The 14,574-nt window shown below is 47.0% G+C and overlaps 1 protein-coding gene across 4 annotated transcripts in view; it reads left to right on the top strand.

Moving 5' to 3' along the window:
* The window catches only part of GRAMD1A (GRAM domain containing 1A), a 65,126-nt gene that overhangs the window by 47,235 nt on the left and 3,317 nt on the right, over positions 1-14,574 (top strand). For all 4 annotated transcript variants that reach the window (XM_087727689.1, XM_087727687.1, XM_087727690.1 and 1 more), the window contains 6 exons: positions 77-219; positions 2,707-2,810; positions 4,015-4,200; positions 5,497-5,584; positions 9,964-10,071; positions 13,497-13,617. In XM_087727689.1, coding sequence (XP_087583815.1) covers positions 77-219; positions 2,707-2,810; positions 4,015-4,200; positions 5,497-5,584; positions 9,964-10,071; positions 13,497-13,617 — 750 coding nt within the window. The remainder of the gene's footprint in view (positions 1-76; positions 220-2,706; positions 2,811-4,014; positions 4,201-5,496; positions 5,585-9,963; positions 10,072-13,496; positions 13,618-14,574) is intronic.

Consider the following 14,574-nt stretch of genomic DNA (forward strand, 5'->3'; position numbering starts at 1 on the left):
TTTGCAAGGACGGGTACCAAAAACTGAATATCTACTTATCGTGCCTTTCTCTTCCTCCTTGCCCGCTGGATCCTAGACTCTTTTCCGTGCCAGTTCCAAGAATGGAGGCTGCGTGGTGGACTCCGAGGTGGTCACTCAGGGCATCCCTTACCAGGATTACTTCTACACTGTGCATCGGTACTGCATCACCACCGTAGCCAAAAGCAAAGCCAGGCTCAGGTATTCGTTCTTGGGCTCTCTCTCCCTTCTGGGCTGCACCTGTACGGTTGGCAAAAAAAAGTGTTCCCCGCATATTTTTCAAGGAATTCAGTTAGGAGAGTCTAAAACATAATGGAAATTACTGGGGAAGAAACGGGGTGGGGGTGGGGGGCTGGGGGTTGCCCATGGCAGCCATAATAAGCTTCAACTTCATCAAAATGTTGACATGGGTTGTGTTATAGAGTGAAAGACGCACCTTAGATTTTGTATCATGACAAGTGATAACAAATGAGCGAGTCACGTCATGGCATCATTATGTAAAATACGGCTCATGATTTCATTCCTCTTCGTTAAGAGTTCATTCATTCATTCTTCCTTCCGTTCCATGAATCAATCAATCAATCCATCCATTTTGTAGGGCTGCCCATCTCTAGAATCAGCTCCTGATTACATTTGGGTTCATTGCTTTTGTTTTCAATCTCATTAATATGTTAGAGCCGAGGTGGCACAGTGGTTAGGGTGCAGTACTGCAGGCCACTTCAGCTGACTGTTGTCTGCAGTTCAGCGGTTCTAATCTCACTGGCTCAGGGTTGACTCAGCCTTCCATCCTTCCGAGGTGGGTGAAATGAGGACCCAGACTGTGGGGGCGATATGCTGACTCTGTAAACCGCTTAGAGAGGGCTGAAAGCCCTGTGAAGCGGCATATAAGTCTAACTAGTATTGCTATTGCTATTAAAATCATCCCAGGCCCAGGAGGACATCCGATTGCAAATCCCTTTTCTCTTGATGCTCGGGGGAGCAAAAGCATTAGAGAGCCCTCTTGATCAATAGAGCCGAGGTGGCGCAGTGGTTAGAGTGCAGTACTGCAGGCCACTTCAGCTGACTGCTAACTGCAGTTCGGCGGTTCAAATCTCACCGGCTCAGGGTTGACTCAGCCTTCCATCCTTCCGAGGTGGGTAAAATGAGGACCCGGATTGTTGGGGGCAATATGCTGACTCTGTAAACCACTTAGAGAGGGCTGAAAGCCCTATGAAGCGGTATATAAGTCTAACTGCTATTGCTATTGCTATTGATGCCACGTAGCCGTACACTTAATCCGTAGAAGGACATTGCATGAATCAGACAAAGATGTACAAAAGTTCAAATTGTCTAAAACTCTTGATTGGGGTGAAAAAGATGCATCAATCAGTGCTACATGAAAAGGAAGGACTAGGGCCTTGATGGTGAACCTGTAGCACATGGAGCCTCTCTGCGGGCACATGAGCCATTGCCCCAGCTCAGCTCCTCTGCGCATGCGCGCATGCCTTCTGCCCACCAGCTGATTTTGGGTGAGCATGTGTGAGATGCATACTCATGCACATGGGGTCACACGCACATGCGTGGAGGGTGGGGGGTGTCACATGTGTATGCAGGGAGCAGTGGGGGGAGCAGTGTCCCTTGTGCCCCATTTTTGGTCCCAGGAGGCTTTTGCGCACTTTCAGCACGCAGGGACAAAAAGATTAACCATCACTGGACTGGGAGGTAACATGATAGCAGTATTCCAATATCTAAGGGACTGCCACAAAGAAGATAAGAGTTATGATGGCTCAGTGGTTAGAATGCAGTACTGCAGGCTAGCTCACAGTTCACTCCAGGAGTTCGATTCTGAGCAGCTCAAGATTGACTCAGCCTTCCAACCTTCCAAGATCAGTAAAATGAGGAGCTAGATTGTTGGGGGCAAGAGGCTGACTCTGTAAACCGCTTAGGGAGGGCTGCAAAAGCACTATGAAGCGGTATATAAGTCTTAAGTGCTATTGCTGTTCTCCAAAGCACCTGAAGGCAGGACCAGAAGCAATGGATGGAAACTAACCAAGGAGAGAACCAATCTAAAATTAAGGAGAAATTTCCTGACCGTGAGAATAATAAACTAATGGAACGACTTGCCTCCAGAAGTCGTGAATGCTCCAACACTGGAGGATTTTTAAAAAGAGATTGGGCAGCCATTTATCCGATGTGGCATAAGATTTTCTGCTTGATCAGGGGGTTGGACTAGAAGACCTCTAAGGTACCTTCCAACTCTGTTATTCTGTTATTCAGTCAGAATGGGGAAGAAGCAATGCAAAAACATTTGAAGCCAGCCAGTTCGCGGTTTGCTGCTCAGTGTTCATGTTGAGATGGAGACTGTAATCTAAATGCATGACTCTGAGCATCTTCGGGTCAGCTTACATGTGGCATTCAGCAACAAAGAATGACCTATATCCCCACCTTCCCGGTTCTGAAAACACAAAAGGTTACTGAGCCACCGACCTCCTTGGAGAACACTTGATCTTGTAACGGCAGAAGAAATGGAAGAAGATGAGATAGGTATAGGGAAGATTAAATAACGCCAGAGATCTTTTGGGTTTCCAAGACAAACAAAGTATTCTGTTCTTTGCCAAATGGATCCCTCTTCGCAGTTCCCAGCATTCCACGAGGGGAACAGAAAGGGGTTTTTTTGGCCCACCTGTAACAGTTCGTTCTCCATTACAGAGTCTCCTCCGAAATTCGATATCGGAAGCAGCCCTGGTCCCTTGTGAAGACTTTCATTGAAAAGAATGCATGGAGTGGGGTTGAGGAATATTTCCAGCACTTGGGTGAGTGAATCAAGCAGACAAGCTACATGTTCTGACCGAGGCTTCCCAAGAGCATGAAGCAAACTCCTGGTCCCGACAAAAAAACCCTTTATTAATTGACTGTGAGTTCTGCTTATTCACATCCAGCAAAGTCTTTCAAAGGGAGGATTTACAGTCACAGACCTTCTCTGGCTTGGAGAGCTGCCAGGCCGATATCTGCAAAACTTGGCAAGGAGTCTCGGAGAGTCACTAACCAATTAAGTGAACTACTTGTCTCCTGCAAACTCCACTCCCCTTTCGCTCCTCTTTTATTTCCTTTGGGAGGGGCCATTCACCATCCACCTGTGACTTTACTCCCAAGTCGACCCCTGTTCTTTAGCGGTTTCCTTTGTCTGGCAACTCTGCGCATGCGCACACTGGGAACAGGCTCCAGTTGTTTTTCTGCCTCACTGATCTCTGACTCCAAAGGCAGCTGATAACTGTCAGACAGCCCTGGCCCCCTCTCTGCCTCCAACACAGAACCCTCATCAGAGCCTTCCCCAGATTCCAGGACTGGCCCATGTTCCTCCCCAACCTCCTCACTGTCCGAATCTGTTGCCAGCTCTGCTGGCCGCTGGTGAGCCACAACACTACATTGCAGAACCTGTGCTTTGGAACCACTACTACTACAGCTTTGGGTTGGGTGCCCTCCTATCTTCCCGTTCATGGAGTTCGTCGACTTCTCCCAGTAAGAGGTCAATAGAGAATAGGGAGTTCTGAAGTTGTCTGAGATATCCACCTGTAGAAGCCATGAGACAAAAGTGTAGATCAAGGGTGTCAACTTCATTGAGGTGGGCGTGGCCAGCTTGACATCACTCATGTCGGGGGTGCCTGTGGTGGCCCAAGTGCTCTGCCAGTGAAAATGGGCTCCCGAGTTCCATTTTAGGCTGTGATAGCCTCCTGCAACCCTCTCCAAGAGAAAACGGAGCTTAAGAGGGCCGCCTGTAAGCTTCCCGAGCTCATTTTTCGCTGGCAGAGGCACCATAGGCCAGTGTTGTTCTGGGGGTGGCCCTGTGGCCCAGATCTAAGGACCCCGAGGGCCAGATTCAGTCCCCGGCCTTGAGTTTGACACCCCCGGTGTAGATGCTTTGGAAAGGGAGAGAGGCGGATGTATCAGGATCATCATTTTAGGTCCAAATTCGGCCCTGCAATGCCTTCATCTCTGTGGTCTTAAACACTGTTTCAGAACTGGCACTGGTGCAAGCAGAAAAGGCTCTGCTAGAGGAGAGCTGCCATGGCAAAGAGCCCCGAGGTCTCCTGTCTGGATTGCGTCGCAGGAAACGGACCCTGAGCTGGAGAGCTCCTCATGTCGAAGCCCCAATACCCACGCTGCCCGATAGTGAAGGGGCATCGCGTGCTGTTCGCCCTTCAGGTATGCCTTCTTGTTGGGAAGGGTCTACTTCCTTCCCCGTCCCAGATGTATAAGGAATTGAGTCGTGGCGTGGCACGACAAAACCGCGCTCGTCAAAATAGCGGTGATAAAATCGTGTTTTAGGGTTTGTTTTAGGGTTTGTTTTAGGGTTTGTTTTAGGGTTAGGTTTAGGGTTAGGTTTAGGGTTAGGTTTAGGGTTAGGTTTAGGGTTAGGTTTAGGGTACTGAGTGCTTGGGAATGTGCGGATTTGCCCTCCGTGATTATGTCATCGCGGTAGGGTCGCATTTTTCCTTAGCGCTTCGAACGGCGCAAATTAGTCTTCGGGCTTATGTCTCCGCGGATAAGGGCTTCACGGATTTGTGGTGGAACCGAGTCATGGTGGCACAGTGCTTACCTTGCAGTACTGCAGGCTACTTCGGCTGCCTGCCGGATGCCTGTGATTTGGCAGTTCAAATCTCACCAGGCTCAAGGTTGGACTCAGCCTTCCATCCTTCCCGAGGTTGGTAAAACGAGGACCCAGATTGTTGGGGGCAATAGGCTGACTCTGTAAACCACTTAGAAAGAGCTGTAACAGCACTGTGAAGCGGTAAATAAGTTTAGGTGCTATTGCACTCTGACTCTGCCCACTGCTAGGAGTTGGATCCTGACCAGCTCAAGGTGGACTCAGCCTTCCATCCTTCCGAGGTGGGAAAAATGAGGGCCCAGATTGTTGGGGACAATAGGCTGACTCTGTAAACTGCTTAGAGAGGGCTGTAAAAGCACTGAGAAGCGGTATATAAGTTTAGGTGCTATTGCTATTGCAGTCTGACTCTGCCCACTGCTAGGAGTTTGATCCTGACCAGCTGAAAGTTGACTCAGCCTTCCATCCTTCCCGAGGTTGGCAAAACAAGGACTCAGATTGTTGGGGGCAAGAGGCTGACTCTGTAAACTGCTTAGAGAGGGCTGTAAAAGCACTGTGAAGCAGTATATAAGTTTAGGTGCTATTGCTATTGCAGTCTGACTCTGCCCACTGCTAGGAGTTTGATCCTGACCAGCTCAAGCTTGACTCAGCCTTCCATCCTTCCCGAGGTTGGCAAAACTGAGGACCCAGATTGTTGGGGACAATAGGCTGACTCTGTAAACCGCTTAGAGAGGGCTGTAAAAGCACTGTGAAGCGGTATATAAGTCTTATTGCTATTGCTAATCTATGACCCTCCAGACATTACTGAACTACTCCTTCTGCAATTCAATAATGCCTGGAGCACCTCAAGTTCCTTTTGTTCTCTGTTTTTGATCCGTTGGCTTTCTGTCCTTTAGGCAGCCTGACCTCCCGTCTTTCGGAACAACTATTGGAGCCAGGACAGGGACAAACCGTCTCCACCGTGATCCTCGTCATCAGTCTGGTGTAAGGAAGCTGCTTTTTTTTGGGGGTGGGGGGATATTGGGCTGTATTTGGAGATTGTCCCCTATCCTGATCTTGATTTCAGTTCCCAAAATTCTCAGTGGTGGTTGAACTGGTTGGGGAATTGAACGCTATACCTCCAGAAGACACCAAGGTTCTCCAAGGCTGATCTAGACCGGCGGTCACGAATTGGTGGTCCGTGAGAAAATTTTGGTGGTCTGCAGAAAAATGCACTTTTGCTATATTGCACAAAATCAGGGATCCTCAAACTATGGCCCCTGAGCCAGATACGGCCCGCCGAAGCAATTACTCCTGCCCGCTGACAGGATGGGGTCCTTCAGGCATTTAGCTCAGCTGCCTGTTTAGTAGCTCTAGCTCCCCCCCCCCCGGGAGTCCAGGTGCTTCAGTGAGTGGTGCACGAAACTTTGGCTGGGCTCCTCGAGAGACAGAGTTTGCAGGGGGTCCATCTAGCACCTGGCCTGGCTGCAAGACAAACGTTCATTCTTGGCCGTATTTGAGATTCCTAGCCGCAATGGACAACAAAACTAGGGTTCACCTTCGGCGCTTCTCCCTGCTAATAGATGGCCGAGCTAAGTGCCTGAAGGACCCCATCCTGTCGCTAATTCATATTGGCCTTTTCAAACCTGATGCTCCATAGAGGCAGACTACAACATCCAACTTCCCCAGCCAGGCCACAGCTGAGCTGGCTGGGGACAACAGTCCCAACACACATCTGGTGGCACTGTCCAAAAGAAAGCTTTTCTAAGGTTCCCTGTGATTTTTCCCTTTGCAAACGTAGAAGTATACCCTCCAGAGTCTACACAACGTCACAACCTACCTAGAGTTTAGAGTTTAGAGTTTTATTTCATTTGTATGCCGCCCTTTTCCCTAAGGGGACTCAGGGCGGCTCACAACTCAAACAAGGGAAGGGGGAATACAAACCGTTGACAACAACACAAAGACAATACATAATTAAAAAACGCAACAATCATACCATTCGAGATAGGGGCAACGATTCTTTAGCCCCAGGCCTGTTGGAACCGCCAGGTTTTAAGGGCTATGCGGAAGGCCTGGAGGGTGGTGAGGGTGCAAATCTCCACGGGGAGTTCGTTCCAGAGGGTCGGAGCAGCAACAGAGAAGGCTCTCCTCCGGGTAGTCGCCAGTCGACACTGGCCTAGGGTTACAGCCTACTCTACTAGGAAGCCAAGAAAGAGTCCAGTCCATTGAACCCAGGAACAGGGCTGGCTTTATCCTGGAATGCCCAGGATGCCATCAGAATGGGACTTTAGTGGAGCCTGGAATTCCTCTTAATGGATAGGCTGGCTTCAGAGATAGCAAGGCTAGTCTGCTCCCCAACCTGAAATGACCTTGTTGTCTCATTGCTTTGGTGGGTTGTAATAAAAAGACAAAAAAAAAAAAAGTTCAGGCCCCAGAAGTGTCAAGGCTGGTTGAGAAAACCTTGGGTGTTTTTCCGCTTTGCAATCTCATGTTTGAGTTACTAATACCTAAAATGGTATGCTGGCTTGTGATTTAAGGTGTACCACTATCTTTCCAGGATCCCCCATCCTCCTTCTTTTCTCTAGGTGGGTTGGTTTATTTATTATCTCAATTTATCTGCCTCCCCGCCCTTAAAAAAGATCAAATTCATAACTCTGGGTCGTTCCCAAGATTGAATACACCAGAAAATGTAATGGAATTAAAGGTTTCTAGGTTAACTAACTTAATTTCCTGCTAAATTAGCAACCTTATTTTGTCTTAAAAGCACAATCGAGTTTGGGAAAGTCTAGTGTGGCAGCATCTGCTCTATGCTGGATAATTTCTTCCTTGTCTTTCTTTTATTGATTAGAGAATGCAGGCACAAAGCTTCAATTCTTTTCTTTCTTTCTTTCCTTCCTTCCCTCTTCTTTCTTTCTTTCCTCCCTCCCTTCCTTTCTCTTTTTCTTGCCTTCGCACAGGATCTGTGTGAGGTATTGTATGCCAACAGCCCTGGCCATGTTGCTACTGCCTTGGACATCTCTGCCCCGTCCCTTGACCCCCATCCTGCCATGCCTTCCTGCTTTGGAAACCTGCAGCTTCCATCCTGCCGTCCTTCCTTCTTTCCGATGATCCCAGGCCCAAGTGGCTTCTTCATCCTGGCTTGGTTCTGGTTTCTTGATTGGCCTTCATGAGTCCTGCCATTTCAATCCTCTTCTTGTCTCTGCCTGAGCCGTCTGGATGTCACTTCCATGATGTCTTCCACTGCTATTTCACCCTTCACCCCCACCGCACTCCGCTTACCATGTCTCTTATTCCCTCGCCCCAATTCTAAATTGCGATCCCCAACCAGATTAAACAGGAAACGGGGGGGAAAAACAGATGGCCCGAATCCTTAGCCAGAATCTGCCTTGTATGTGATTCCCACCTACAATGTCCTTCTTGTTCGCCTCATTAAACTTAGAATAGAATGGAATAGAATAACAGAATTGGATGGGACCTTGGAGGTCTTCTAGTCCAACCCCCTGCTTCGGCAGGAAACCCTATACCAGATGGCTAACCTTTTTGTCCTCGCGTGTTAAAATTGCACGTGCCCACACCCACAATGCAATGCGCCCCACCGCGCATGTGCACACGACCTTCCCTGTGCTCCTCTTGCCCCGTGCATGTGCACAAACCCTGCGCTCCCCCCACGCATGTGCGTGACCTCAGCCCGTGCCCCGTTTTGGGCCTAGCAGGCCTCCCTGAAGCCTCCCGAAACCAAAAACGGGGCGCGGAGCCCCAGGCCATTCTCCCCCTGCCCTTCTTGCAATGTGTGCTTAATGACCCGTGCATGCATGCACAACCCCTCCCCATTCCTGTGCATGCATGTGCGTCTCCCATGTGTGCCGGCAGAGACCTGAAAATCAGCTGGCCGGCGAGAGGCACGCACGCATGCGTGGTGGAGCTGGGCTGGCCGATGGTTCGCCTTCCCACAGAGAGGGTTTCGCATGCCACCTGTGACACGTACGCCATCGGTTTGCCATCACAGCCCTCCACCATTTCAGACAAATGGTTATCCATCTTACCAGTTGCTCTTACAGCACCCCCTACAGCACCCCCCGTTCTTTCCTGCCAATGCTGGGAAGATTGCCGGGGGGGGGGGGGAGAGAGAGACTTTCTCCCTGTCCTATCTTCCTTCCGAGGGCTTCTGATGTTTCAGCCTATACATTTTTAAAGCTTAGAGGGCCAGCCCTTGAAAGGAAGATGGGTTTTGTGTCCAAGGTTAATGTGATTTGCCTATGCAAAAATAGTCAAGACTATCTCAGGGAGTTAGCACTGTCTGCTGCAGACCCCTTTCCTTAGCTCAGGCTGCGATGATCTTCTGCGCCGGCAGCGCTATCAAATGCATAGATGTCTGATACCAGCCCCAAGGATGGTTGTGCCCATGATGAAACTCAATCCAATGACAGCATGGCATGCATGGCGTTGCTTCTCTCCCTCCTCTTGTCGATCCAGATGCATTGATGTGTTCCCTCTGTGACCACAATGGTGACTAGCTCGGTGATTTCGAGACCCAGGTCACATCCTGCATTAAGCCAGGCAGTTATTCAGTGGTATAAAGGCTTGTTTAGCCACATTGGAAGCCAAACCGAATAGATCGCTTGCAGGATTAAGGCGAACGGTGAAGGCAGCCTTAAGGGGTGCTATTTTACTATGTCGTTGTTCTTGGGAAACTACAATAAGAATATCAGGATATTTTAATCCCTAGGTGTTTTTGTTACATGGCATCATTTTAATCATGCTCTTGAAGGGGTTGTTCCCAGTGAGTATCCATCAGTGGTGCGATGGCCCAGAGGTGGAACTCTCGCCTCACAATTAGGAGGCTCTGAGTTCGATCCCATTTAGCGGCAGATATTACTCTCTGGGCACAATGAGAATTTATCTGCTGAATATAACTCCACATTGGTGACAGGAGGAGCATCTGGCCAGTAAACACCCTGCTCCATCCAGTTGCCCTGACTCCATCCCGCAAGGGATTATGGGGATGATTCCCAGTGAGTATCCATTCTGATTCTGACTCTTTACCAAATCCCCCAAAGTGGGAATGCTTTATTTGTATGTATGTATGATGTCTGTGTGTATGTATGTATGTATGTATGTATGTATGTATGTATGTATGTATGTATGTGGTAGAATGTAAATGACTAACAATTCCTCCATATTTCAAAAGCACATCCCCTGCCTGCTTGCCTGCCTGCCTGCCTGTGTGTTTGTGTATGTGTGTGTGTGTTTGTGTGTGTGTGTATTATATAGGGGATGTGCTTCTTGTGACATGGAGGAATTTTTGGACATTTAAATCCTCCCACATTCTACTTGGAATTGAGTGCCTCCTTTATGTTACCAACGTGTTTTGTGTTTCTCTGTAGTCTTTTAGTTCTGGTCGTCCTCAACATGATGCTGTTCTACCGGCTGTGGTCTCTGGAGCATACAGCCCGGACTGTGGAGTCATGGCAAGCATATGCGCTCTCCAATGGGTGAGAAAGATGCTCTGGGAAAGAGAGAACGGGAGACTGGCTTCCTTACTCTTAAGAGATTTTGAGAATTTAATGCAAGCTAATGTAGCAATAGCACTTAGGCTGAGATACCACTTCGTAGTGCTCTGCAGTTCTCAATGACCCGACGGTTACTCTCAACCTGGTTTGGCTAGCCTGTGGAAGCTGTTGCCCAGAGTGTGGCAGCATGTGCAGCGGCCACACCCCGGGCCACAGCTTTGACAAGTTGGCCAAACCAAGTTGAGAGTAACCGTTGGGTCATTGAGCTTTGGTGAGATAGGGACTTGTCTATCCCGAGCATGTGAAGACAGATTCCAGCGCATTGAGCGGATGAAACCTAGAATAGGACATGAAGACGGTCTTTGCAAGCGATGTGGTACGCTAAGAGCATGGCAAGACACGGAAGACTCCCTGGTCAACCACTGCGCCCAGCTCATCTCCCAACTGTCTTGAATCTTGTCCTGCTATTGGAGCAAGATGGAATTTGGGAAGTGAGAATGAGGCCGACTCCGCACACCTCTCCCTCACTTTAATCCAACTCAAATCCGTTCAAGACTTCTCACTCAAAATACAAATAACCAGATTCAATTTTTTCATATTTTGGACCCCTTATGTAAAGATGTAACTCCCTTAAGAAGTTCATAATGCTGGGAAAGGTGGAAGGAGAGAGAAAAGGGGATGACCACCAGTAAGGTAGAAGGATTCAATTACCTCTAAAAGAATTAAAGGAGAAGGTTGGGACAGATCATTCCAGAGAAAGTCTATCTACTATGTGATTGCATAGAATAGATGCTGACTTGATAGTACAGGGCGGGGCATAACCTTTTCCTAGGGGGTCACAGCAACACTTGTAATAACAACACAAATAATTCATACACCATTCGAAAGCCCATCAAAAACTGAGTTTATTGACACGATTTAATAGTCAGTATGACCACCATTAGCCCTTCGAACAGCATTCAAACGAGGTGGATAAGAACACAACAAATCTTCAAACAGTTCCGTTCGATTTTCCAGATTTTTCAACACAGTTTCCAAATTCATTCTCAAAGTTTCAACCGAAACAAATTTAACATTTAATAGCTCATTCAATTCAGTTTTTTATGGGCTTTAAAATGAGGTGTCGCGGAAGTTGTAAACTGCTGTCGATCTTGCTGTGACCCCCTAGGAAAAGGTTATGCCCCGCCCTGTACATAATCCACCACTCCATCAATAGCATTTATGCTGGCTGGGGAATTCTAGCAGCTGAAGTCCACATATCTTAAAGTTGCAGAGGCTGAGAAATACTGTTCTGCTATGAAAATGTTTTTAAATTAGACAAAATTAAATTAGGTATGTTTTGGGCACGTGATGATTTTTTAAATCAAAGCTACTAATTATTTTGACCCTTTCGCTTTGCAAAAACCTTGATGCTTAAAATGTAAAAAAAAATGTAGTCATAACAAAATTGTATCTTATGGTTGAAAGGCTGGGTATAAATCAATAAAGAGACAGCAGGAACCAAAACAGATACAAGTAGAATGATGAACATATTTATTATCAGAATATTTTAAAGCAGGTCAGGAATGCTAAAAGGAAAGCCAACATTATTTACATTCCTTGCTGAGATATCTTCAGTGGAAAACCAAGATTTGACACTATGTGAAACAAAGATGATGAATTACGCAGCGTATTTTAAACTAATTATCTTTATTGTATCCGTAAAGTTTTTCCAGTGCTAAACAGTGATTAACTTAAGACTTAAAATCTGTTTTGAGCACAACTTTGGAAAACATACTGCCTAACATTGAAATGTTCTGGGCTATTGCCTGGAAAAGCATATCATAATTCAAATAAACATGTCAGGCTTTTAGTCTATCCCTAAGGAGGACAGAGAATCAATTCCTTTAAGTGAATTTTTCTTATAGAGTAGCTAGGATAAAACAAAGAAAAAGGGTACCACTTTTCTGGAGGAAAAGTGAGGTATAAATGTACATTAAACAGGTGGTTGAATACAGGAGGTCAGTAAATTATTTGAAATACTGTGCGACAAGATTTAGGAAACTGATACCCTTTGCCTTTTTATAGCTATAGAATTAATTAATTGCTCCTTAATATATGCAGTCCTCTGAGTGGAATAAAATAGAATACAATAAAACAATATAAAACCCAATAAAATATCCCACAGTACAGTAACAGAGAGAAAATCATTGGCAATAAAGTGCTGTGAACTTCCCCCCGTTTTTAAAATGCTTCAGCCAATGAAATGTTTTTGGTTTGAAATAGTGAAGCTGTAAGATAGGTACCAGAATCTTTTGAGGAAGCATTCCTAAAACTTGGATCCTGCCTTATTTGGAAGGATGTTTGGGAAAAGTTTTCAGATGAAGCCCATCCATCAAGATAGACCAATCAAGAGTTGGATGTGTCTTGCAAGCTGGTTTTCCAATAGGCTTAACTTGCTTCTAAAATAGAATTATAACCTTCCCTCCATACCTTTAAAGCCCAAGAGCCATGATGGCGCAGTGGTTAGAATGCAGTATTGCAGGCTAATTCTGCCGACTGCCAGCAGTTCAATTCTTACCAGCCCAAGGTTGACTCAGCCTTCCATCCTTCCGAGGTGGGTAAAATTAGGCGTGGCACGACAAAACCGCGCTCCACTAAAGCACGCCCGATTAAACTGCGTCGCTGACGTCATCAGCAGGGCGACAACAGCGACCGTGGGGAAAAAGGGCGCTTTAAATAGCGCTTTGAAAGCAAGCCAATTCAAGTTAAGGTAAGGGTTAGGTTTAGGGTTAGGTTAAGGGTTAGGGTTAAGTTTAGGATTAGGGTTAGGTTAAGGGTTAGGATTAGGTTTAGCGTTAGGTTAAGGGTTGGGTTTAGGGTTAGGTTAAGGGTTAGGTTTAGGGTTAGGTTTAGGGGGGTTAGGTTTAGGTTTAGGGGTTAATTTTAGCTTTAGCGTTTACAGCGTGCTTTTTTCGTCGCACTGTGATGATGTCAGCTACGCGGTTTCGTCGAGCGCGCTTTAGTCGAACGCGGTTTTGTGGTGGAACCAAATTAGGACCTAGATTGTTGTGGGCAATAGGCTGATTCTGTAAACCGTTTAGAGAGGGCTGTAAAGCACTGTGAAGTGGTATATACTGTAAGTCTAAGTGCTAGTGCTATAAAATCTCACCCCCTCCAGTATGTTTTTAGCCCTAAAACATATAGCCCTAACTTGCTATTTCAAAAAGGTTACTGAGAAGAGAATGTAGCTTCTGGCAAGGTTGCTCCCCCAGCCTTAGAATCAGGGGAGTTAGGTTCGGGAAGGCCAACTGGCTTCTGCATTAAACACTAGTGATGGGTGTGATAATTCACAGGAAGTGAACCCAGGGAGCGGGTACCACTGCTGATCCATTGCAGTTAAGAGAGTTCTCCTTCTTGCCTTGCAGGAAGCTTCCACAAACGGCCTCGGAATGGGCAGAGATTTTGGAGCTGCAGAAACAGTTCCATAGTGTGGAGGTACAAAAATGGAAGCAGATCCTGAAGGCATCAGTGGAACTTCTGGATGAGGTTTGTTCTCCGGTCTGAATGTTCCTCCCATCGCACTAAGTTCATAGACAATGTGGGAAATGATGCTCCAATCCTTGGTTTCCAGAAGCCCTTTTTAGAGTCAGAGATGTATAGTATAGTCTTTATTGCCATTGTACAAAATAAATACAACGAAATTGGTTTTAGCCTCACTGGTGCAAAATTATAGCGGAAAGGAAAAAAGAAAGAAAAAGAAAAAACTAGCGTGTGCGTGGAGTGATTCTGGTTGTATTTAAAAGTCTTGACAGCTCAAAGATAGAAACTATCTTTAAACCTATTTGTTCGGCTGGCTATACTTTGATGTCTTCTGCCCGATGTAGAAGTGCAAAGAAATACTGACCAGGGTGTAAATCGGGTGGGTTCGTGCCAGTTCCAACCTCTTCTATAGAAGAGGTTCTACAAATCTACAGTGCCGTTTAGAACTGGTTCCAGCTCCCTCCCCTCGCCCATCCGCACATCATCAAGATGAAGATCGAGAGGAGGAATTCTGGGAGTTGAAGTCCACAAGTCTTAAAGCTGTCAGGTTTGAACACCCCTGGGATTTTTTTCCCCTAAAGGGTTAGGGTTGCAAGGGTCTTGTAACTTGACAGCTTTAAGACTTGCGTGCTTCAAACGCCAGAGTTTCTGAGCCAACATTTTGGTTGCTAAGCAAGAGCATTGTTAAGTGAGTTTCACCACATTTTAGAAGTTGGCCACGACCATCCAGTCACATGACTGCCAAGCCGCTCCCACTGGTCACATGGCTGGCAAGCCACTCCCACCCCGTCACATGGGTACTTGAGAGACCGCCTGCTGCCAATTACCTCCCACAGACCCATTAGATCTCACAGGGTTGGCCTCCTCTGGGTGCCATCTACCAGCCAATGCCATCTGGCTATTACCCGGGGAGGGCCTTCTCTGTGGCAGCTCCGGCCCTCTGGAATGAACTCCCCGCAGGGA

Source organism: Thamnophis sirtalis, unplaced genomic scaffold, assembly GCF_051295495.1.
Source record: "Thamnophis sirtalis isolate CommonGarterSnake01/CBP01778 unplaced genomic scaffold, rThaSir2_p1.2 scaffold_13, whole genome shotgun sequence".
Taxonomy (NCBI): domain Eukaryota; kingdom Metazoa; phylum Chordata; class Lepidosauria; order Squamata; family Natricidae; genus Thamnophis; species Thamnophis sirtalis.